Raw genomic sequence first — 23,554 nt, forward strand, 5'->3', positions numbered from 1 at the left:
CCCGATCCAGAGGCTATAAAGTTGGATCAAAGCTGCACTCCAAAGTCGCAACAGCGGAAACGTAGCCTCAGAAAGTCCATACATTAGATTACATAATATGTGGCATGAACTACAAAGGTACCAAAAGAATATAACTCAAATAACACAAACATAAGCTCCAATGTTATGTATTTAAATACATAGATTTATAACATACTTGGAGAAGTGTGAGGTCAGAGACATAGAGTATTCGTCTAATAGCCCCCCCCCCACACAAACACACGCACACACACACAATGCATATGCAATTAATACGAACCATTTGTATAACACATGTCATAGATATAGCCTAACCTCCTGCTACCAATCTATTATACAGTACATCTATTCAGTGGAGGAACACAGGGAGCTCCAGGTGATAGAAGTCTAGGCACACAAACTGGAGTGCATAGCAGATACTGTTACCCCATAATAGGTACAGCTTCAGCTCCTAGACATAATCAAATATTTTATCTGAAGCAGAAGAAAAAAGGTGAGTCTCCTTAAACGACATATTTAAACAATGTATGTTAACAGAGATCGCTGTACACTTATCTTTGCTTTATATAGCCCACACTTAGGTTGGAGACAGACATGTCCAAATCTAGTGTTAAACGAAAGCTTCTGACACATTTGGATAAGCTCTGAAGTGTGCAACAGGAGCAATCAGAAGGCCAACCGCTGCAGGTATAAACGATCAATCATTAAACACGGGTTTGTCCATGCAAACCTTGAATGGAGGTTACGCCCAGGAGAGCTGTACACTTAACTGTTAGGGCCTCTGCCTCCAAATGATCACATTAATGGTGGACAGGAATACAAAGCACATTCACCCTGTGTTTGTAGGAGGTACAGGATTTCAGAAAGTAACAGAAGATATGGTGTTTGACCAAACGTGAGTAAGGGAGGGCTCCTCTTGAGCCTCAGCACTCACGAGGATAGCTGCTTCTCCTCCGGCGGAGAAGGAGCCTTTGTGAAAAATCAAGTGTAGCGCTCACCCCCGAAGGAGCCGCTGATTAGTTTTGGGATCTACTCTCTTTTGACCTGGCTCAACCCTATTTAATTTGCTCGAACCCTCCCTTGGCACATCAGAAGTCTGGAGGGTGTATTGTGACCCCTACTGGGCTGGGGGACACAATAATAAGCATACAATTTCCAAAGACAATGCAATAATAGTATTACCTGAATTATGGGTGGTTCCTCCAGACAAGAAATGCACTCCACACAGTAAATATATTTGAATATATGGAGTAGTTTACTGTATATAGAAAAAAAGAACTCAACAAACATACAGTATAGGATTTTGACTTAGACACTATTAATAGCAGTAACTCAGCCTGATCCGCAAGGGCCCTTGCTGGAATCAGAGATGAATGTGGGTAATAATATTCTAAACCTAAAAGTGGTACCACTTTCCTAAGCTTAAAGTCAGTCTAGGCTCGCGAGCGCCCCTAGTGGGCAGTCCTGTGTATTCAATGAAATTTACGTGGCGGCCGGTTGGTGCACGTTAAAATTTGTAATCCACGGGTGATAGAGAGGGGAATCACACACTAAAATGTCTATGGTAGCAGGGTAGTGTGAAGTTGATCGCTCATCCGCGTCGATCACTCCGGTGAAGCACTGAAACAATTTAACTAGGCCTCTAAATTTCAACCGTGGGACAACATGTGTTTGTGGTCTAGGGAATGGGCTGGATGTCTGTGATAATCAAAGAAAAGTCAGGAACTGAGCAGGTGCTCTCTCATCCAACAGGCCGGCCCGCCTGATCTCTCTCTTCAGCCAGGGACATATTGGTGGAGTACTGTTCCACAGTACCCGGAAACCCGGACGAAGGTGCTCCACTGTTTTGGCTGTCAGCTGGGCTGCCTCTCCGATCTCCGGGAACACAGGCTGGTACACTGAGGTTTTGCTTCCGTCTGGATGGCTGGTCTCCCGGTCAAACTAGGCCCCGTCTTCCGGCCTAACAGTACAGCTGACTCTGTACACAGCTCCGCGTAGGAGAGAAGGCTGGTCCAGAGAGAGAGAAAAGGCACCTTTCCCCTCCTTTAAGTAACCTCCTCCACTCGCCTGTGTGAAAACGTCACATCCTCCTAGATGGCAAAGCATTGCGGGAAATGTAGTTCGTTTCTCCGAAGAGCCTATGGAGTCCGTGTATCCTGCTACTAGTAGTCCTGCAATGCATAACTTCCTAACAATATCCAACATATTTACAATTTAGCATATAAGTCCAGCGGAAATGACCTGTCATGAAGCTCTGATAGGGAAGGGCCCGCTACACACTCCCCCCACTCAAAATCTTTGGTCCCCAAAGAGGGTGACAGTATGTATCCTGATACATGCTTTCAAAGTACAAGTGGTGAAAGGGTTGTTAGTACATGCAAGGCAATAAGCATGTTGTGTTATTCCTAATGTTGCTCAAAGCAAAACAACTCATCGACTGACATAGAGTGGACAGGGGGTCCTCCCACCACTCATCGGGTATGGGTGAATAACCCTGTCCACTGTTTGCTAATGCAAGGGCATTAGATTCAGATGTGCCAGGGGGTGAGCAGGGGTTGACCTCCACTAAATTAGCAGCTGGAGGATCACTTGAAGCACTTGACCTTTTTGAGGTAAATACAGTCTCTTCAGAACACTCTCCCAATTGGCTGTAGGTCAGTCTCTTTGGAGGATGAATAGCTCTCTTTTCTCTGGGTCCCTCCGGCATTGAGGAGCCAGGAGAAACAGGATCTATCTCAGAACTTTGGGGAGCAACATTATCTTCTGATTCAGACATGACAGGTTCCTCATCCCCTGAATCGTGCAGATCTACATTCGGCGGGCTTGGGGCCTCCATGAAATCTCCCGCTGAATATAAATCAATATCTTCTTCCTGGCCTTCACTAAGAACATTCTGTGGTATGAATTCAGGGGCCTCTGGCCGAAGTGCCCCACTACAGGTCGCTTCAGATGAGGGCAGGAACGAAGCATCAGGTTCTGATCGTCGAGAGGACCATAACCACTCTGACCCTATCCATTTATCTGTGGACTCTTCATCCTCTGAATCTGAATGTGGGATTTGGGATCTAGTGACCGGCCCAGAGGGTTTGGGAGCGGAGTGTGAATCCAGAGAGTCAGAGTTCGAGGGTAGTCGGACGGCCTCATTTGGGGGTAATAGATGATTCCTATGCCAGGTTTTGAGGGGCCCCACACTGCCTTCAGGTTGGACCTGATACACGGGGAGGTCAGGCAACATTTTACATACAATGTAGGGCTGAGAATTCCAACGGTCAGCCAGTTTGTGTTTCCCCGGAACGCCCAAGTTTCTTAGTAAAACTCTGTCCCCTGGCTGTAGCTCCTGGACTCGAACCTTCAAATCAAAGTTTCTTTTATTCCTATGTTCCCGTTGAAGAATATGGCTAGGACTCAGGACTTGGAACAGGGACCTCCCCCAAAGGTCAAAGGTCAGAAGGCGGGTTCCCAGAGGTCAAAGGTCACACTGTGTGGATGCCCACCCCCAAGCCAAGACTCGGCTCCCCCCAGCCTTTGTGCGGAGATTCCTTACATATTGCAGGCACACGTCAACTCCGGCTCCATCTGACTACCAGCACTTCAGCCTTTGCTTCTGTTATATCAAATGTAAGTGTTGGATACTTGCACCTGTTGCTATAATTAAAATCAGATAACTTAGAGGCGCTTTTCCTGTTTTCCTTTTTTTTTTTTGTATGCTCGAGTTGACTTCACTCTTGGAGAGCAGCCCTGGTTACCTGCTAACACCTGCCTGATGATAACACCTTAATGGCCCGGACTTTTGAACCCATTTTTATGGACTTTAATATTTAGCACTATTATATCAAATGCTGCTGTCATTGCACCCCTGCATCTATTACCCTTTATGCTGATTATCTTCAATGAACACCCTGAGCGCTGTAATCCTGTGTTATCACTTCAAAGCCAGGAACTCAAGTTTATGAGTGGGATAGTTCTTCTCAGATGGGGTCAAACTCCTACTCACATAGGCCACTGGGCGTAGACAACCGCTGTGTTCTTGATACAACACTCCCCCTAGCCCCTCTCTACTGGCATCCACATGTAACTCATAAGGTTTTGATGTATCTGCATAGGCCAGAACGGGGGCAGTTGTCAAGTCCTTCTTTAGCTGAACAAATGCCTTTTCACATTCTGAATTCCACTGATCACGAATGGACTCTTTGGGTTTTCGAGGGCCCATGTGGAGTTTCACAGATTTTGTAGACTCAGAGGTGTTATCCTAATCCTCTGTCTTCAGTAGTTCGTTGAGTTTTGCGGTTTTTGCGAAACCCTCAACAAATCTCCAGGAGTAGGAGCAGAATCCCAGGAATGACCGCAACTCCGTCACATTTGTGGGTCTAGGCCAGGAGGTAATTGCCTCCAATTTCTCTGGATCTGTAGATATCCCCTCTGCAGAGACTATGTGCCCCAAGTAGTGAACAGATGACTGGTAAAATTAACACTTTTCTCAGGACAGCTTCAGGCCTTCATCATGTAGGCCTTCAGCACTTTCTCCAATCTCCGCTCATGCTCTTCCAGAGTCCTTCCGAATACAATGACATCATCCAAGTACACAAACACTTCTATCAGATTCATGTCACCTACAGTTCTTTCCATCAATCTCTGGAAGGTGGCTGGAGCGCCCGATAGCCCTTGAGGCATACGATTGAATTCAAAGAACCTTACTGGGGTGATGAAAGCCGTCTTTTCCCTATCTTCTGGGTGCATGGGGATCTGGTAATAACCACTCTTCAGGTCCATGATGCTGAACCACTTGGCCCCTGACAGGCTCTGCAGCGCATCCTCAATCCGAGGGGTAGTGTATTGGTCAGGAATGCTTCGCTTATTGAGGGTTCTGTAGTCAATACACAGCCTTAGAGAACCATTTTTTTCTCACCACCACTATGGGGGAAGCATAGGGGCTCCTGGATTCTCGAATAGTTCCAGTTCTTTCCAACTCCGCAAGCTGTTCCCTGAGATCCTCCAAGTCAGTTAGGGGGACTCTTCGGACCTGTTCTCTGAAGGGTTTATCCTCTTAGTCCAATCCGGTGGGTGGCGCTCTTGGCACACCCAACATCAAATTCCGTTTTGGAGAAGATCTTCTGCCACCTTCTAAGCTGATCCTCCATTCTTTCCTTCCATTCTGGGGAGAGTTCAATGCTATCAGGCTGGTGACTCCTCTTTGAGTCTCCCGTCTTTCATTCACCAGGTCGGAGGGACTGACGGGGGTGGCCTGATGGACCTGGCCCAGTAGCACTCTGGCTGGCATTTTCACAGGGTTGTTGGTGGGGTTCCGAATGTTAACAGATACCCACCCACGATTCTTCTCCAGTACTTTCAATGGGATCACTTCAGGGATCACTTATAACCCCTCTGAAGTTCCAGCTGGGTTGGGTTCAAGAACAAGAAAAGGGCCTGGCTGTGACCAGGTAAGTTTCACTGAGGCCCTGAGGCAGGCCACTTCTCCAGGCTGTAGGGTTCTTATGGACCTTCCTATCCGCCAGATCCTCCCTACCCCTTCCTCGGGGGCATTTCTCTCCATCACCAGCTGGTGGAACATCCTTCTCAGCATTGGGCAAAAAATGTTGAGTATGGCCTCAGATAAATAAAGTAGTTGATCTTAAAAGTGTACCATCATCCAGGTTGATATATAGAAAAGGGGATAGGGACGTGGGACAGTGGCTAGGGCTGATCCTCTAAAAATCCCCTCCCCCCAAAAAGGGGCGATGATTGGACTATCTCGGTACTGGGTAAGAAATGACATACATATAAAATAATAATATATTTTATTACATAAAATTGTTGAACAAAGAATACATGATAAAATTGGAAAAACAGGACCTCAGGGATACCCCCGGGCAATTCTGTTGTTACAAACATATATACTGGTATATGCCTCGACTAGTTTTGCGGTATAACCGCTTTCTCAAGAGAACCAATCTATAAAGCAAATGAATACAATTAATATTATGCAAACATAATAATTCAACAATAGCCATAATAATACAGTACAGTAAAACGGTAATACAAAGGGGAAAAGCTCACCCATAATTAGGTGGTAACGTGTGATATCAGGCAGCCCAGGTAGGGTAACCCCCCCGCGGCGGACAGGGGGGATGGTGCGGACAACTCTAATAGGAGGCATGAGATAGATACGAGTTCAAGTAGAGAGCAATGTAAAGGAAAAAAGGGGGGACACCCGTGGAGGAGAGGAGGAAGGGGGAGTGGTGGGACAGGGGGAGATAGGAACGAGAGGAAGGGCAAAGGGGGAGGAGGATGGCTGAGAAAAAGGGGGGGAGGAAAAGAGAGGGAGGGGGGGAAGGGGGAGGGGAGAAAGGGGAGGGGGAGGAAAGGGGGAAGAAAAAGGGGAGGAGGGAGGAAGAGGGGGAAAGGTAGGGACTGGGCCAGAGGAGGGGGAAGGGGGGACGATGCAGGGGAGGGGGGGTGGGGGTTAAGGGAGAAGGGAGGGCAAGGGAAGGGGGAGGAAACCAAGGGGAGGGGGGGCCAGAGAGGATACCCATAGCCATGACAGGGTTGAACAGAACCAATTAAAGCTCATCCAAATAATTAAAATATGGTGGTTTGAATGCCAACCCATCTGTTGGTCCACTATGATGCGGGGACAGTGAGGCAGATAGAAGGTGGGGACATCCCAAGGTAATCCTGAACAGGATAGTGTCATGGGTACAAATTGATAATATAAGATCCATCATTGCAGAGGACTGCCCAGTGAAGGGAGGTCTGTAAATGCAAGGATAGTGGGTTACTATGGGTATTTGAAAGGACATGACAAAATGGCTCCTAATAGCCAGGAGAAAACATACCTGTGGGAGTCCCCCCTCCAGGGGGTAGTAAGCCTCTGTACTGTGATCCGCATGTGGGAACCATGAAGAGAGATCCGCGGTGCTCACTCACGGGTGAAGCCCTTAAAGTGAGCTCCCCAACCCAATGACCCCAGAGCCGCCGCCAATCAGCGGCGTCTGACGTCATAGGTCAGTTCCTTCACACGGCGCGGGTTCACGTCTGACGCTGTCCGCGCGTGCGCCCTCAACACAGACCATAGGGGCGGAGAGCCCAGCCCGGGGAAGGCAAGGAGGGGACGGGCCAGAGCTCGTCCCTCCCAGGGGAAACACAAGTCCGCCGACATGGGGAGAAGGAAACCGGGCGGTCAACAACCACACTAGACCACCAGGGGTCGCTAAAACTATATAAACAAAAATACATGACATTAAATAAGAATTAAAAGGCGATTGACAATGAATTGAGGGAGAAGTGATTCCCACAACAAATCGATCACAAACAGGTTGTTAAACCATGCAGGAGGTGGTTGCAGAGAGGGCTAGTGGACTGGAGGAGCTGTCAATACCGAATAGAGCCCCTGTGACAGAGCAGATGGTTCATTGAGCCAACTAAAATTACAGGAACATTGGCTGTTAAATCCCATAGTTGATGATGTGATTGGGGACAAGGTGATGGACAAAATTACTCCACGCGCCGTGTGGAGGAACTGACCTATGATGTCAGCTGATTGGCGGCGGCTCTGGGGGTCATTGGGTTGGGGAGCTCACTTTAAGGGCTTCGCCCGTGAGTGAGCACCGCGGATCTCTCTCCATGGTTCCCACATGCGGATCACAGTACCGAGGCTTACTACCTGTAACGTTACGCCGGATATTATTTGTGAGTTAAGATCTCAACTGCGGAGACTACTCAGTTTCGGACCCAGGTTTCACTCTCTTGTGTGCAGAGAGTTTGGAATCCTACCATCACAGTCTCAGTCAAGAAACATGGCGCCTATTCCTTCATAGGCGCCAGTGAAAACTCAAACAAATAAGTATAAAGTCCAGGTAGGACTGATACTAGTTAAATGCAGAAGTAGCCGAGCATGCGTGGCATGTAAATAACCTTAACGGCAAAGTCCTCAAAGTAATAGGTAGTATATGTGCACACAATAACATTTGAGAAGGAAGTACTTAGGCATGAAAGACTTCCGTTTATACTTGGTGACTTAGAATGTAGAAATCATGGCAGGATCCTTATTAGAAGTACCAAACATAGAGAGACTATGGCTGCAGCAATTCCTGGTATAGTTAGCATACATTATTAGCAGGCAGGGCAGTTCACAGGATAGCAATGCATAACAACATCAGGGTACTTGCGATACTGAAGTGAATGATGCAGGCATAAGGTCAGGCTCCAAGGGTCCAGACGGGTAAGGCTGGTGAAGCAGGCAGTGGAGACTCCTGGTCCAGGTCAGGAAGCTGAAGTTCAAAGCAGGTGCGTCTGGATACCCAACCGACAGAGGCGTTGTGTCAGCCAAAATAAAGGAACACTTCCTGGTTAGTGCTAGGAGCTTAAATAGGCCGCCCAGCAGCTTAACAGGAAGTCACAGGCTAATTAGAAAGAAGGAAGTAACTATAGCTGAACTTCGAGTGAGAGACTCTTCAGGAAGAAGGTTTGGGAAGGAAGTAACGGATGAGAGTTAACTGGGAAAGAGGCACAATTGTATTTAGTGCAAAATTGTTCGTGAGAGGTTACACTACCCCCTGGAGGGGGGACTCCCACAGGTATGTTTTCTCCTGGCTATTAGGAGCCATTTTGTCATGTCCTTTCAAATACCCATAGTAACCCACTATCCTTGCATTTACAGACCTCCCTTCACTGGGCAGTCCCCTGCAATGATGGATCTTATATTATCAATTTGTACCCATGACACTATTCTGGTCAGGATTACCTTGGGATGTCCCCACCTTCTATCTGCCTCACTGTCCCTGCATCATAGTGGACCAACAGATGGGTTGGCATTCATACCACCATCTTTTAATTATTTGGTGAGCCTAAATTGGTTCTGTTCAACCCTGTAATGGCTATGGGTATCCTTTCTGGCCCCCCCTCCCCTTGGTTTCCTCCCCCTTCCCTTACCCTCCCTTCTCCCTTAACCCTTACCCCCACCCCCCCTCCCCTGCATTGTCCACCCTTCCCCCTCCTCTGGGCCAGTCCCTACCTTTCCCCCTCTTCCTCCCTCCCCCCCTTTTTCTTCCCCCTTTCCTCCCCCTCCCCCTTCCCCCCTCCCCCTTCCCCCTCCCTCTCTTCCCCCCCCCATTTTTCTCAGCCATCCTCCTCCCCCTTTGCCCTTCCTCTCGTTCCTATCTCCCCCTGTCCCACCACTCCCCCTTCCTCCTCTCCTCCACGGGTGTCCCCCCTTTTTTTCTTGACATTGCTCTCTACTTGAACTCGTATCTATCTCATGCCTCCTATTAGAGTTGTCCGCACCATCCCCCCTGTCCGCCGTGGGGGGGTTACCCTACCTGGGCTGCCTGATATCACACGTCACCACCTAATTATGGGTGAGCTTTTTCCCTTTGTATTACCGTTTTACTGTACTGTATTATTATGGCTATTGTTGAATTATTATGTTTGCATAATATTAATTGTATTCATTTGCTTTATAGATTGGTTCTCTTGAGAAAGCGGTTATACCGCGAAACTAGTCGAGGCATAGACCAGTCTATATGTTTGTAACAACAGAATTGCCCGGGGGTATCACTGAGGTCCTGTTTTTCCAATTTTATCATGTATTCTTTGTTCAACAATTTTATGTAATAAAATATATTATTATTTTATATGTATGTCATTTCTTACCCAGTACCAAGGTAGTCCAATCATTGCCCCTTTTTGGGGGGAGGGGATTTTTTAGAGGATCAGCCCTAGCCACTGTCCCTCGTCCCTTGTCCCCATCCCCTTTTCTACTTCTCAGCATTGGGTGGACCCTTTGGATGGAGGCTTCCGCCCCTCCGGTCAGAGGGGCCAGTAGTCTTCGGACCAAAGCCGTGTTCGTCCTTATAATAAGGGAGCTCTTGTGAGCCCCTGGGGGCCGAGGACAGACTATTGCCAGGGTGTCAAAGGTCTCGGCGGTGCCGGTCAATGAGGAGTCAAAGGTCAGGCGAATCGGTAGATACCCATTGTAAGGGAAACTTTGAGTCCCAATGCCCCAAATCTCTAGTTCATCCAACTTTTTCAGAGGCAGGTGGAAGAGGTACTTGTCGTAGAAGTCCCGATATAGGAGAGTTACTTGGGCTCCGGTGTCCAGAAGGGCCCTGGAATAGACTCCCTCCACTTGAATGGGCACAAGAGGGGAAGGCCCCACTAAGTTACATAGTTACATAGTTAGTCAGGTTGAAAAAAGACACAAGTCCATCCAGTTCAACCACAAAAAAATAAAAAAACAAAATAAAAAACACAGTAAAATCCTATACACCCAACTCCATACCCACAGTTGATCCAGAGGAAGGCAAAAAACCCCAGCAGAGCATGATCCAATTTGCTACAGCAGGGGAAAAAATTTCTTCCTGATCCCCCGAGAGGCAATCGGATTTACCCTGGATCAACTTTACCTACAAATCTTAGTACTCAGTTATATTCTGTACATTTAGGAAAGAATCCAGGCCTTTCTTAAAGCAATCTACTGAGCTGGCCAGAACCACCTCTGGAGGGAGTCTGTTCCACATTTTCACAGCTCTTACTGTGAAAAAACCTTTCCGTATTTGGAGGTGAAATCTCTTTTCCTCTAGACGTAAAGAGTGCCCCCTTGTCCTCAGTGTTGACCGTAAAGTGAATAACTCAACACCAAGTTCACTGTATGGACCTCTTATATATTTGTACATGTTGATCATATCCCCCCTTATTCTCCTCTTCTCAAGAGTGAATAAATTTAGTTCTTCTAATCTTTCCTCATAGCTGAGCTCCTCCATGCCTCTTATCAGTTTGGTTGCCCTTCTCTGCACTTTCTCCAGTTCTCCGATGTCCTTTTTGAGAACTGGTGCCCAAAACTGAACTGCATATTCCAGATGAGGTCTTACTAATGATTTGTACAGGGGCAAAATTATATCTCTGTCTCTGGAGTCCATACCTCTCTTAATACAAGAAAGGACTTTGCTCGCTTTGGAAACCGCAGCTTGGCATTGCATGCCATTATTGAGCTTATGATCAGCTAAAACTCCCAGATCCTTCTCCACTACAGATCCCCCCAGTTGTACTCCCCCTAGTATGTATGATGCATGCATATTCTTAGTCCCTAAGTGCATAACTTTTCATTTATCAACATTAAACCTCATCTGCCACTTAGTCGCCCAATTAGACAGAGCATTGAGGTCGGCTTGTAAATTGGCGACATCCTGCAAGGACGTTATTCCACTGCATAGCTTAGTGTCATCTGCAAAGATAGAAATTTTACTTTTGATCTCAGACCCAATATCATTTATAAATATATTGAAAAGTAAGGGTCCCAGCACTGAACCTTGGTGTACACCACTGATAACCTTGGACCATTCAGAGTAAGAATCATTAACCACGACTCTCTGAATTCTGTCTTTCAGCCAGTTTTCTATCCATTTACAAACTGATATATCCAATCCTGTAGACCTTACCTTACACATGAGCCGTGTGTGCGGAACTGTATCGAACGCTTTTGCAAAATCCAAATATATCACGTCCACAGCCACGCCTCTGTCCAGGGTTTTACTTACCTCTTCATAAAAGGAAATCAGGTTTGTCTGACAACTTCTGTCTTTCATGAATCCATGCTGTCTGCTGCTTAAATAGTTTTTTTCCAGCAAGAACTCATCCATGTGGTCTTTTATTAAACGTTCCAGTATCTTCCCAACTATAGAAGTTAAACTAACAGGTCTATAGTTACTTGGTAAAGACTTTGTTACCTTTTTAAATATGGGCACCACATTGGCCCTGCGCCAATCCAGTGGTACTATTCCTGTCTTTAATGAAACTCAAGAAACTCAAGAAACTTTCGGAATGTGGTTCTTTCCTTCTCCTTAGTGACTTGGACTCTCACCCCTCTCCTAGGGGGGTTCCTATTTGACCTTTCGCTGGTCACGTGAACGGGAGTCTAAGGGTGTCCTGGGAATGCGTTCCTCTTTTCGCCCTTTCGCCTCACTTCTCACATTGGAGTCAGCTGTGATAGGTGGGTCCCCGGTTGACTCCTTCACCGGTCCCTCTGAAGTTTTCCGCCGACTGAGGGGCTGGTTGGCGGGTGCCTGCCAGACCGGGGCAAACTTCTTTGAAATGTCCTAGTCCTCCACAGTTGAAACAGGTAGGGGGGGTTTTCGGTTTGTTCTGCAGATTGTATGACCCATAGGCGGATTTCCTGGGTTTATCTTTCCCAAGCTGGTATGTGGAGTACCCTGCTTGCCCTGATAGAACAGCTATTATCTCTGTCAACTGAGACACTTGGGTTTTCAAAAGTTCAGTTTGAGAATCGTCATCTTTGGTGGCGACGATACGCACTTGGGCAGGGGCTTCAGTGGCCTGGTATTTGTTCTTCTGATCCAGGAGGTCTTCCTCTTGTCGAATGATCCGAATTAAGTCAGGGTACTTGGGCACCTCACTTTCTTTACGGGTCTTCAACTGAAAGACGATAGGATCCATAGGTTGGGCTCCTCTCACCACCTGTTGGAAATGTGTCCTGTCCACCTCTTTTGCCTTTATCCCTTTTTTTAGCAACATCCGATGTAGGATCTTGTCCAGGCGGCCGACAAATTCGGATAGTTTTTCCCCTTTCTTTTGGAAACAGTGTTCCAAATTGCAGCGAAGCTCACTGATGTCTTCGATCCTGCCGAACACATTCTGTAAAACATCCATATAATCTTGAGCAGTGCAATTAGTGTTGCTAAGCTTAAGGTTGCGTATGGCCTCTAACGCTGGCCCCCTGAGGCTTTCCATGATTCTCTGTTTCTTGTTTTTCTCTGGGATTCCCCATTCTTCCAAAGCTTGGGTGGCTTGGTCCATCCACTCTTCGAAGCCATCTTCTGAAGATGGTACAGGGTGTCTTCCCGAGAAGGCCCTCAGTTTTCTATATCCTGTGATCAAACAGTCGGTAGAATCTTTCTTGCATTGGGCCACAATCTCTCCCAAAACAGCACACAGTTCTGGACTGAGGTCTTTCAAGGGTGTTTTTGCTGGCCCCTGTGCCGTGACTCCTATGGGCCCACTGGGTGCCGGGGTGCTGGTAGAAGGGGGAGGAGCTGCTCCAGAAGAAGAGGGACCATCTGACCTTTGTTCAGGTTGTAACAGGAAAAGCTCTTTGCCGTCAGTGGTCTTTATACTGGATGCTTTCAAGAAGTCTGGGACCTTAATTCGCCATTGACTTAAGATATAGGTGTGTGGGTTGGTTTGATCCACCTCCAATTGATCATCCAGAACCTCTGACCTTGGGACTGAAATGCAAGACTGTGCATGCCCTTTTCTCATCCCAAACTTCTCCCCGCACTTCAACGTACTAAACCTTGCTCTAATGGGATGTTTTCGCTTTTGCACCACATGGCTGCAATTGCTGTATCCAGGCCCGACATTGGTAAGGGTGGAGCTAAGTCTTTTAGGGAATGGTAGGTGTTTTGAGAAGTAGAGAGTCCCGGACGAGCCCCCACATGTAGCGCTCACCCCCAAAGGAGCCGCTGATTAGTTTTGGGATCTACTCTCTTTCGACCTGGCTCACCCCTATTTAATTTGCTCGAACCCTCCCTTGGCACATCAGAAGTCTGGAGGGTGTATTGTGACCCCTACTGGGCTGGGGGACACAATAATAAGCATACAATTTTCAAAGACAATGCAATAATAGTATTACCTGAATTATGGGTGGTCCCTCCAGACAAGAAATGCACTCCACACAGTAAATATATTTGAATATATGGAGTAGTTTACTGTATATAGAAAAAAAGAACTCAACAAACATACAGTATAGGATTTTGACTTAGACACTATTAATAGCAGTAACTCAGCCTGATCCGCAAGGGCCCTTGCTGGAATCAGAGATGAATGTGGGTAATAATATTCTAAACCTAAAAGTGGTACCACTTTCCTAAGCTTAAAGTCAGTCTAGGCTCGCGAGCGCCCCTAGTGGGAGAGGGGAATCACACACTAAAATGTCTATGGTAGCAGGGTAGTGTGAAGTTGATCGCCCGTCTGCGTCGATCACTCAGGTGAAGCACTGAAACAATTTAACTAGGCCTCTAAATTTCAACCGTGGGCCAACATGTGTTCGTGGCCTAGGGAATGGGCTGGATGTCTGTGATAATCAAAGAAAAGTCAGGAACTGAGCAGGTGCTCTCTCACCCAACAGGCCGGCCCGTCTGATCTCTCTCTTCAGCCAGGGACGTATTGGTGGAGTACGGTTCCACAGTACCCGTAAACCCGGACGAAGGTGCTCCCCCAATGCTCTTTAGGAATCCCTTAACCTGGACTCCCCTTCAAAGATCATTGCAGCACTGCAGCTGGTATCCAGGTAGTAGATAACTTGTACTTGCAGGCTGTGCATCTGTCCCTTAGGTGGCTCCCATTTTGGTCCCATCCTCTGCCCTAGAGGGAGAGGACACAAGGCGAAATGAGCCTTTTACCAAGAGAGACAAGGTGCAGATGATCACCCTCTGACCAGCACCCATGACAAATGACAAATGAAGCCCCACACTATTAGGGAAAAAATTGAGGATACACACACAGCCAGACTCCCCAGACCAGCCCTGTCGGTCTGTGGATAGTACAGAGAATAATCTCAAAACTCCCTGTGCCCCCTTCACCAGGGAGCAATAAAAGAGGAAGCCCCATTTGCTTCTTTCTTACCTTAGGGCCAGAGTCTGCAGGTGTCCCAGACCTGCTTTCCTGCTTACATACTCCTTCCTGGTGACTTATCAGCGCAGGAAAAAATGGCTTCCACCATCTTCTCTGTAGCCCTGAAAGGTTGAGCAGTGTGGAACAGTGCATGGAGCTTGTAGCCCTGACCACCTGGTCAGTGTCTGCTACCAAACTATACAGTCCTGACATGCACTTTTCTTCCACCCATATGGTATTTTCTTGGTGCATATCGGGCACCTTTTTCTGGGTGTCTCTGTTTTGTTATCTCTGGGCTCGTGGGCTTTGTCCTGTAATGAATCAAATGACAAGCGTCAGCACATTACTTCCACTTAAGTAAATACCCGTTTACAAAAACACCCTGTGGATAACAAAATTCTAATCTAAGAATTTTTTACAAATACCCACCACTGGAGCCTATGCTAGTATGCGTGACACCTGTCCACCCTAAGCATACACAATAAACCGGCTCTGGAAAAAACATAACGCCCCCTGTGCCCCCACCACAAGTGGATAAGAAAAGGGAAGGAGCAGTCTGCCCCCTATTTTCTTACCTTAGGGCCTGCATCAACCGATGGCGCCTCCAGACCTGCTTATTTGGATAAAAAAATATGGAACGCTTCACAAATTTGTGTGTCATCCTTGCGCAGGGGCCATGCAAATCTTCTCTGTATCATTCCAATTTTAGTATATGTGCTGCCGAAGAAAACACCCTGGTATCTCCATGTTGCTTGGAAGACTTTGGCGCCATCTTCTTATTCAGGCCCCTATTTAAGGAGGTGTGGGGAATCCACAGCGGCGCTGTGGATCCGATGCCACCCTCTGGCACAGCACGCCTGTTTATGCTTCGGATGCATCTGGGTGTACCAAAATGGCCGCTGTCCGACTTCCTGCCATCTGGAACCAGAAGCTACCTCATCACTCTGCGCCCCCAGCACAGTTCACATGCTGGGGATAGAGAAGCCCTGTAACAAGGGGATCTCTTGAAATGGCAGAAAATAGGCACCCTGACTATGCAGCAGCCTACTGTTCCACTAGGAGAACACCCGGCTGTGCCATTCCGGATGGACCCACTGGATCACCTCCTCCACTCCTCACAGGTAACCTTACATACTCCTTGGATACAGCCATAAATCAGGAGAGGGGGTCCCTTATTTTCACCCCAAACCGCTTTCTCCAGGTCTCTGGGTGGCCCAAACTGACTCATACCCCAGGAGAACTACCCCTGTTGCACTGGGTATGGATGTCGGGAGGCCCCTGCCCTCTAGTACGAAGGCCGGAAAAATAACAAATATCCGTTTGGAGTTCCTGTCTGGCCGGAGGAAACACAAATACTGAGGAGCTAATGCATGTGCAGTGCTTTTTATGATGTGGATCATGTGTTGCCTGTGCTAGGTGGGAGGAGCCTATCTCTCTGTAAGTCGTCCTGGAAGATGACTTGGAAAAACCATCCTCTCTGCTCTCCGCTCTACTCGACACCCTACTTTCTGGCTCCCTCATTACCACTTTACTTTCTCCATCAGATGATCCTTTACAGTAAACGTATTTTGTATCACTTGTCCATCCCTTTAGATTATTATCCCTCATAAACAACAGGGCCTTCTTATTGAATTGTAATATAACTGTAGCACCTGCATTTATTTTTAAAAGAACTTCACAAACTGTTGGAGTATATAAACCATGTATAATATTTATTTTCCTTTAGAGTTACTAATATGTATTTTTTTTTTTTACAGGTGCAGTCCTCTCCACAATGTCGCCATCTTCGAATTCTGTTACTGCAGCTGTTATATTGACCTTAGCAGAGCCATCACTTTCAACCTCATCACAGAATGCAGTGGTAGTTGAATGCAGGTGACAGAGGGACTTGTCAGAACACTTTGCACTTACTGTAGTTCAACTTCTTGAGGTCATGAACTTATTTTTATACTGCACAGTAACACAAGAACAGATGGGCACTATTTTGTATTGCACTTTGATGTGTTGTCCATGCACTTAAGTGTGCTTTTGATGAAGTACAATTAAACTGCTTTTCTTTAAGCAATAATAATTTACTACTAATCTAAGTTGTGCTTTAGCTTCTGATACGTTCCACTGTGGAAGCAAAACATTTAAATGTTTTGTATTGTGAGAATTATGTATTATGAGGATGCTTTAGAAAGTGCTTGACATGCAAGCTTCTTTTTTTTTTTGCAGAAATCATGCCACTGTTTTTGCTTGCATGCAGAGCAGTTGCACTGTGACAATGAGAAAAGCTCTGATTTGTGTAATTGGTGACAGCAAGGAAAGTCTGCTAGGAAGTAAGAATACTCCTTTCTACTGCATATAACAGGTTATTAGGACAAATTATTTGCGGATATTAGTTACAGTGGAATTCCCAATGAGGATGAGGATGAGGATGTCATTGATTTTACTGTAATTCGTTTGTGCAGTACAAAATACTACTGATACCACATGTACTGATGCATTTATTTGTTTAGGTTTCCCTAAAATAATTAGGCCCACTTGACAAAGATATTTGATATAAGAAGAGGCGTTTTTCAAAATAAACTCCAGTTAGTTATAAATGTTTTTGTCTGTCATAGGCATATACACTCTTCTAGACACATCTATATGTTTACTCACTAATTAAAGTGTAACTCCACTTTTTTGGAGGGAAAAAACATTCCCCTCTGAGTGATCTATGAACATTGCAAGGAGTATGACAAACTTTGTTGCAGATTCCTACCTTTTGTTATTCTGAAGAAATCCATGTGTGTTTTTCTCTGCCGCTGTTCTAAATAGGTCTAATGGGAGTGGTTTCATAATTAACTGTCAGTTGTGGTAGCAGCAGGGCACTAATGAGGAAATCTGCTGCGCATGCATCCCTTTAGACGGGTTCCTATTGAAAATATCTCTCCAAAAATGAAATTTTTGTTGCAGGGGATGCCTGAAATCTGACTCTTATCTTAGTGCAGATTTCTGGGAATATTGGTTATCCAATCACACAAGCAGGAAATTGTTTCTTGGGAGTGGTCAGTAGACACTCTGTGTACAGCACAACACCAGGTAGCCATATTGCAATGCATTCTCAGAAGAGTATAGAGCTGCAGATTGAAAAGGAAAGGTAATTTTTAATAACATTCAATTACAATATGATTAGTGTTGCAATTATATGCGCTATATTATTTTTTCTTTATTTGCTATTTTTTTCCCCATGAAAGTGGAGTTACCCTTTAAATTACCATATTTGCATTGTGTTTACTTTTTCCAGTGATATTATTGCATAACAGAATGTATTGGTTTGAAAGAGTTATTATTTCCACACCAAAAGAAACGTGCTTTCAAGTCCTGAGATTGTGACACTTTGGGGAAAAGTTGTGTTTATAGATTGTGTGAACCAAATGTGGTTTTAAGTGATAATTGATTTTCCTACTGTGCCATTTGTACCACATACTTAGAATACAGTATATAGTATGACCAGGTTATACCTTTAACCACTTGTCCACTGGGCACTTAAACCCCCTTCCAAACCAGGCCAATTTTCAGCTTTCGGTGCTCTCACAATTTGAATGACAATTATTTAGTCATGCAACACTGTACCTATTTGACATTTTTGTCCCTTTTTTCACACAAATAGAGCCATCTTTTGGTGGTATTGAATCACCACTAGGGGCCAGATTCACAGAACATATACAACGGCGTATCTCCTGATACACCGTCGTATCTCTTGTTCTATCTATGCGGCTGATTCATAGAATCAGTTCCGCATAGATAGCCCTAACATTCGACAGGTGTAATTGACTTACACCGTCGGATCTTAGGATGCAGTACCTCGGCCGCCGCTGGGTGGAGTTCGCGTCGTATTCCAGCGTCGGGTATGCAAATTAGCAGTTACGGCGATCCACAAAGGTTTTTCCCGTCGTTACGTCGGCGCAAGTCTTAGTTTCCCGTCGCAAAGTTAGGGGTGCTATTAACATGGTGTAAAATTACTCCACCATGTAAAAGTATGCCCTTCGTTCCCGCGTTGCTTTTGAATTATTTTTTTCCCGGCGTAAGTACGTTACGCACGTCGCGATTCACAAACACGTCGGGCTGCCGTAAGTTCGCGCAAAGCACGTCGGGAAAATTGCGAACGGAGCATGCGCAGTACGTCCGGCGCGGGAGCGCGCCTAATTTAAATGGTACCCGCCCCATTTGAATTGGGCGGGCTTGAGCCGGACGTGTTTACAATACACCGCCACAAGTTTACATGTAAGTGCTTTGTGGATCGGGCACTTACACTGAAAACTTGCGGCGGTGTAACGTAAACGGGTTACGTTACACGGCCGCAATTCTACGTGAATCTGGCCCTAGGTTTTTAATTTGTTGTGAAAATATTGTAAAAAAAAAAAAAATCTTAATTTCTGTTATAACATTTAGCAAATTAGTATTTTTTCATCATAATATTTGGCCAAAATGTATACTGCTACATATCTTTGGTAATTTTTTTTTACCAAAATCAGTTTATATTTGGTCTTTGTAAAAGTTATTGGCCCGGATTCAGATACAATAGTGTATCTATCGGCGGGCGTAACGTATCTCAGATACGTTATGCCGCCGTAAATTAGGGCGCAAGTTCCGTTTTCAGGAAGAACTTGCGCCCTAAGTTACGGCGGCGTAACGTATGTGGTCCGGCGTAAGCCTGCCTAATTCAAATGTGGATGACGTGGGCGTGTTTTATTTAAATTAATTGTGACCCCACATTTTTTACGAATGGCGCATGCGCCGTCCGTGAACGTTTCCAAGTGTGCATGCTCCAAATTACGCCGCAAACTGTCATTGCGAACGACTTACGTAAAATACTACGCTGTTCGGTCGTTTCCTTAACATGACTTACCCCTGCTTTATGAGGGGTAATTTTACGCCAGAAAAAGCCTTACGCAAACGACCTAAAAAAATGCGCCGGGCGAACGTACGTTTCTGAATCGGCGTATCTACCTAATTTGCATATTCGACGTGGAAGTCTAGGGAAGCGCCCCTAGCGGTCAGCGTAAATATTGCACCCTAAGATACGACGGCGTAGGAGACTTACGCCGCTCGTATCTAGGCAACATTGAGGCGTATCTGATTCTATGAATCAGACGCCGAGATGCGACGGCATGCACTCAGAGTTACGACGGCATATCTGGAGATACGCCGTCGTAACTGCTTTCTGAATCCAGGCCATAGAGACTACAGGCTATGGTACTAATCACTCAAAATTGATCACACATGATGTACTGGTGGCCTATCTCATTTTTTGAGACACTATCAAGCCAGGACAGTACAAATATCCCCCAAGTTACCCCTTTTTGGAAAGTAGACATTCCAAGGTATTTAGTAAGAGGCATGGTTAGTTTTTTGCCGTTGTAAATTTTTCCCACAATTCTTTGGAAAATGAAGATGTTCTTTTCACAAAATTGTCATATTAACAGTTTTTTTTTCTCACATGGCATATGCATACTTGCAATTTCACCCCAAAACACATTCTGCCGCTACTCTTGAGTATGGCAATACCACATGTGTGAGACTTTTTCACAGCCTGGCAACATACAGCGACCCAACATGCAGGGTACCCTCAGGTGTTATAGGGACATAAATTACACATCAAATTTCTTGACTAATTACACTTTTGTGAGGCACTGTAGTGGCACTGATGGGCACTGTGAAGGCACTGATGGGCATTGTAGTGGCACAGATGAGCACTGATATGGCATGGATGAGTCACGGGTGAGCACTGATGTGGCATGGATGAGCACTGATATAGCATGAATGAGGCATGTATAGGCACTGATGTTACATACATTGTTACATAGTCAGGTTGAAAAAAGACACAAGTCTATCCAGTTCAACCATAAAAAAATAATAATATCATACTATCCCATATACCCAATTCTATACCCACAGTTGATCCAGAGAAAGGCGAAAAACCCCAGCAGAGCACGATCCAATTTGCTACAGCAGGGGAAAAAATTCCTTCCTGATCCCCCAAGAGGCAATCGGATATTCCCCCGGATCAACTTTACCTATAAATGTTAGTATCCAGTTATATAATGTACATTTAGGAAAGAATCCAGGCCTTTCTTAAAGCAATCTACTGAGCTGGCCAGAACCAAGTCTATTCCACATTTTCACAGCTCTTACTGTGAAGAAACCTTTCCGTATTTGGAGGTGAAATTATGCATGGATGTGGCATGGAGGAGGCATGGATGCATGGGCGTCCGACCCCAAAAAATTTCAGGGGGGGGGGCGCTTCGGCAGCGGCAATACACAGTCGCATTTAACCCTTTCTTTGACCGCTAGCGGGGGTTAAAAGCTCCCTGCTAGCGCCGTTAAAACGATGATAAAGCGCTGCTAAAACTAGCAGTCCTTTACCTATAACACGGCCAGATGGCAGTGTGAAATAGCTCTTGAGATAATTCAGCTTCACTTTATAATGGAAGTTATTCAGGCTAAGCGTACCAGTCCATGCCCGTATAAATATAGCCTAGTGAATGTACATCTTTCTATATTACAATACAGTATAGGTTGTTTTCATCAGGATCAAAATATGGCCACAGCAGATGTATTGCAATATAGAAAGATGTACATTCTCTAGGCTATTCCATACAAAGTGAAGACTATTATATAACACACAAATATCTTTTCCAGCATTAGCTCAGCTGTCCAATTTTCCAAGCAATATATATATATATATATATATATATATATATTCTCCTCCTAACTGGCACTGCTGTTACCTGTGGTTCTTCAGGATTTCCTTCTGTGATGCGATAGGCCCAGGCACTGGCAGCGTATTCTCAGCCACTGACTGCATGCACCTGTGGGAGGAGCCGGTGCCACGCCGGCCGGATCTGCATAGCAACGTACATACACAGGCAGGCAGCCAATCACGGAACAGCCAAGATGTTGAGCAGACGCCCGAGCGGCAGAGCCAATCTGATGATCGGGCCGGGGGTGAGGGAGGGAGGGACGGATGTCTGCATCTGTGATAATAAGTCAGAAAAGAGAGCAGCCCCAGGCCAGCAGACTCAGAAAGAAAGTCCATTGCATCACAGGGCAACTGTCTTCAACACCTTCTTACGATTCTAGGGGGGCGATTGCCCTCCCTTGCCCTATGCTGCGGACACCCATGCATGGATGACCACTGATGTGGCATGCATGGATGAGTACTGATGTAGCATGGATAAGTATGATGTGGCACGGATGAGTACTGGTGAGGCATGGATGAGGCATGGGTGAGCATGTATGTGTCACAGATGAGCGTGGATGGGCACTGATGAGGCATGAATCGGCTAGGAAAGGCACTGATGTGGCATGAATGGGCAATGATGAAGCATGAATGGGCACTGCTGTGGCATGGATGGGCACGGATGAGGCACAAATGAGGAGTGGATGAGCACGGATGAGGCATGACTGGGCACAGATCAATGCTGTGGACACTTCAGATCTAGCCCACTCACCCTGCTGCACTGGCTCCCATCTCTCCTCACATGCTGTTGTACCGATCGGTGTGAGAAGAGAGCTTAACCGGACATGCGCTGGTTGGTTACCAAGTGATCGTGCCGTCATTGGGCCGCTGTCATTGGCCCTTTACCCTGATCTGGAACCGGCGTTCACAGACCCTTTCGTGTGCGTGCCCCAGGGGAGAGGATGTCATAGCACGCCCTCCCAGAACTAGCCGAACGTTGTACCCGTCATTCGGCTATGGCCCGGTTGGCAAGTGGTTAATGAAGGATCCATATGCTCTATATAAGGTTCAAGAAATGGCTTACTAAAAACAATTAAGATGGATAGGAGCATAGGAGCAAACGTCTGTTAATAATATCTCATCCAATCAGCTTCAACCAGCATCATGACTTGTGTAAATTGCCAACTGAAAGAATATTCTGGTGATTTTGAATATGTAACTGCAAATTTTTTAGAAATTTTGCAGGAAACAAAATTGTACAAGGCCTGTATCTTAGTCTAGTTTCATGTTCTGCACCTTATAAATATTTTTTACTTTTTTTTGCTGCCTTTGAATGAAAAAAAAATCAAAGGCAACTTTGGATTATTGCCACAAAAAGAAGCCAGTAAAATATTTATAGAGTAAAATAGTTCTAAACATTAAATAGAATAATTTATATATGCCATGATCCATTACCCCACTGTAATTTTGTGACTTTGGTATTTGTGCAGTAATTGCTGGAATTATAATCAAAGCTATTCATTCCATTGTTAATACAAAATGTCCACTAGTTTATTTTGTGTCTGTTTTTTTAGCTAATAATAACTTTTTCCAAACTTAGTTGGTTTGTTTACCTCCTTCTAAAATTGTAAATGTTAAATTGTGCATTTGTTATTGTACCTATTTTGCTGTTATATTTACACCTTTTCGGTTATATAACACTTATTTTAGCACAAATGTTTTGCTGGACCATCAGATTTTAAAAACTTAGAAAAATGCCTTGTACCTTATAACAAGGCTTAAAATATTTAAACGTCATGTAGGTGGCCATCGTGTACTATACTGTAAAAATGTAATAATAAGTCTGTCAAATAAAATGCCATAATTTGAGAATCGCTTCTTTTTTTTAACATTCATTATATTTGAAAACAGAGGGCCTATCTGGAAGAATAAATTGCACCATCTCTGCCTGCACCTTCCACCCCAACAATTCATGATTTCTCTAGCTTTTTGATGAGTTTGTTTTTAGCCACAGAGATGCGCTCACTGGAAAGTGGTTGTGGAGTTTGGGGCTCATCTCCGAGTGTGTGTGTCTTAACCACTTTAGCTTTCAAACTTGTATACCCCATATGGACCAGAGCAATATGTAAATTTTTTCTAAGAACCTGTTTATTCGGCAACAACTTTGTCATCATGTTATATGATACAGTGCATCCGGAAAGT

General features: G+C 45.4%; 1 protein-coding gene and 1 non-coding gene across 2 annotated transcripts in view; one reads left to right on the forward strand and one right to left on the reverse strand.

Annotated features, from left to right (window-relative positions):
- The window catches only part of LOC120937473 (AT-rich interactive domain-containing protein 4B-like), a 148,111-nt gene extending 130,640 nt beyond the window's left edge, over positions 1-17,471 (forward strand). The window contains exon 3 of the mRNA XM_040350734.1: positions 16,398-17,471. Within this exon, the coding sequence (XP_040206668.1) occupies positions 16,398-16,519 (122 nt within the window). The 3' untranslated portion in view covers positions 16,520-17,471. The remainder of the gene's footprint in view (positions 1-16,397) is intronic.
- On the reverse strand, positions 15,267-15,373 carry LOC120938378. The gene has a single exon (XR_005749004.1). It is a non-coding gene; the product is annotated as a U6 spliceosomal RNA (small nuclear RNA).
- Positions 17,472-23,554: the final 6,083 nt, after the last annotated feature.

Source organism: Rana temporaria, chromosome 4, assembly GCF_905171775.1.
Source record: "Rana temporaria chromosome 4, aRanTem1.1, whole genome shotgun sequence".
Lineage (NCBI taxonomy): Eukaryota > Metazoa > Chordata > Amphibia > Anura > Ranidae > Rana > Rana temporaria.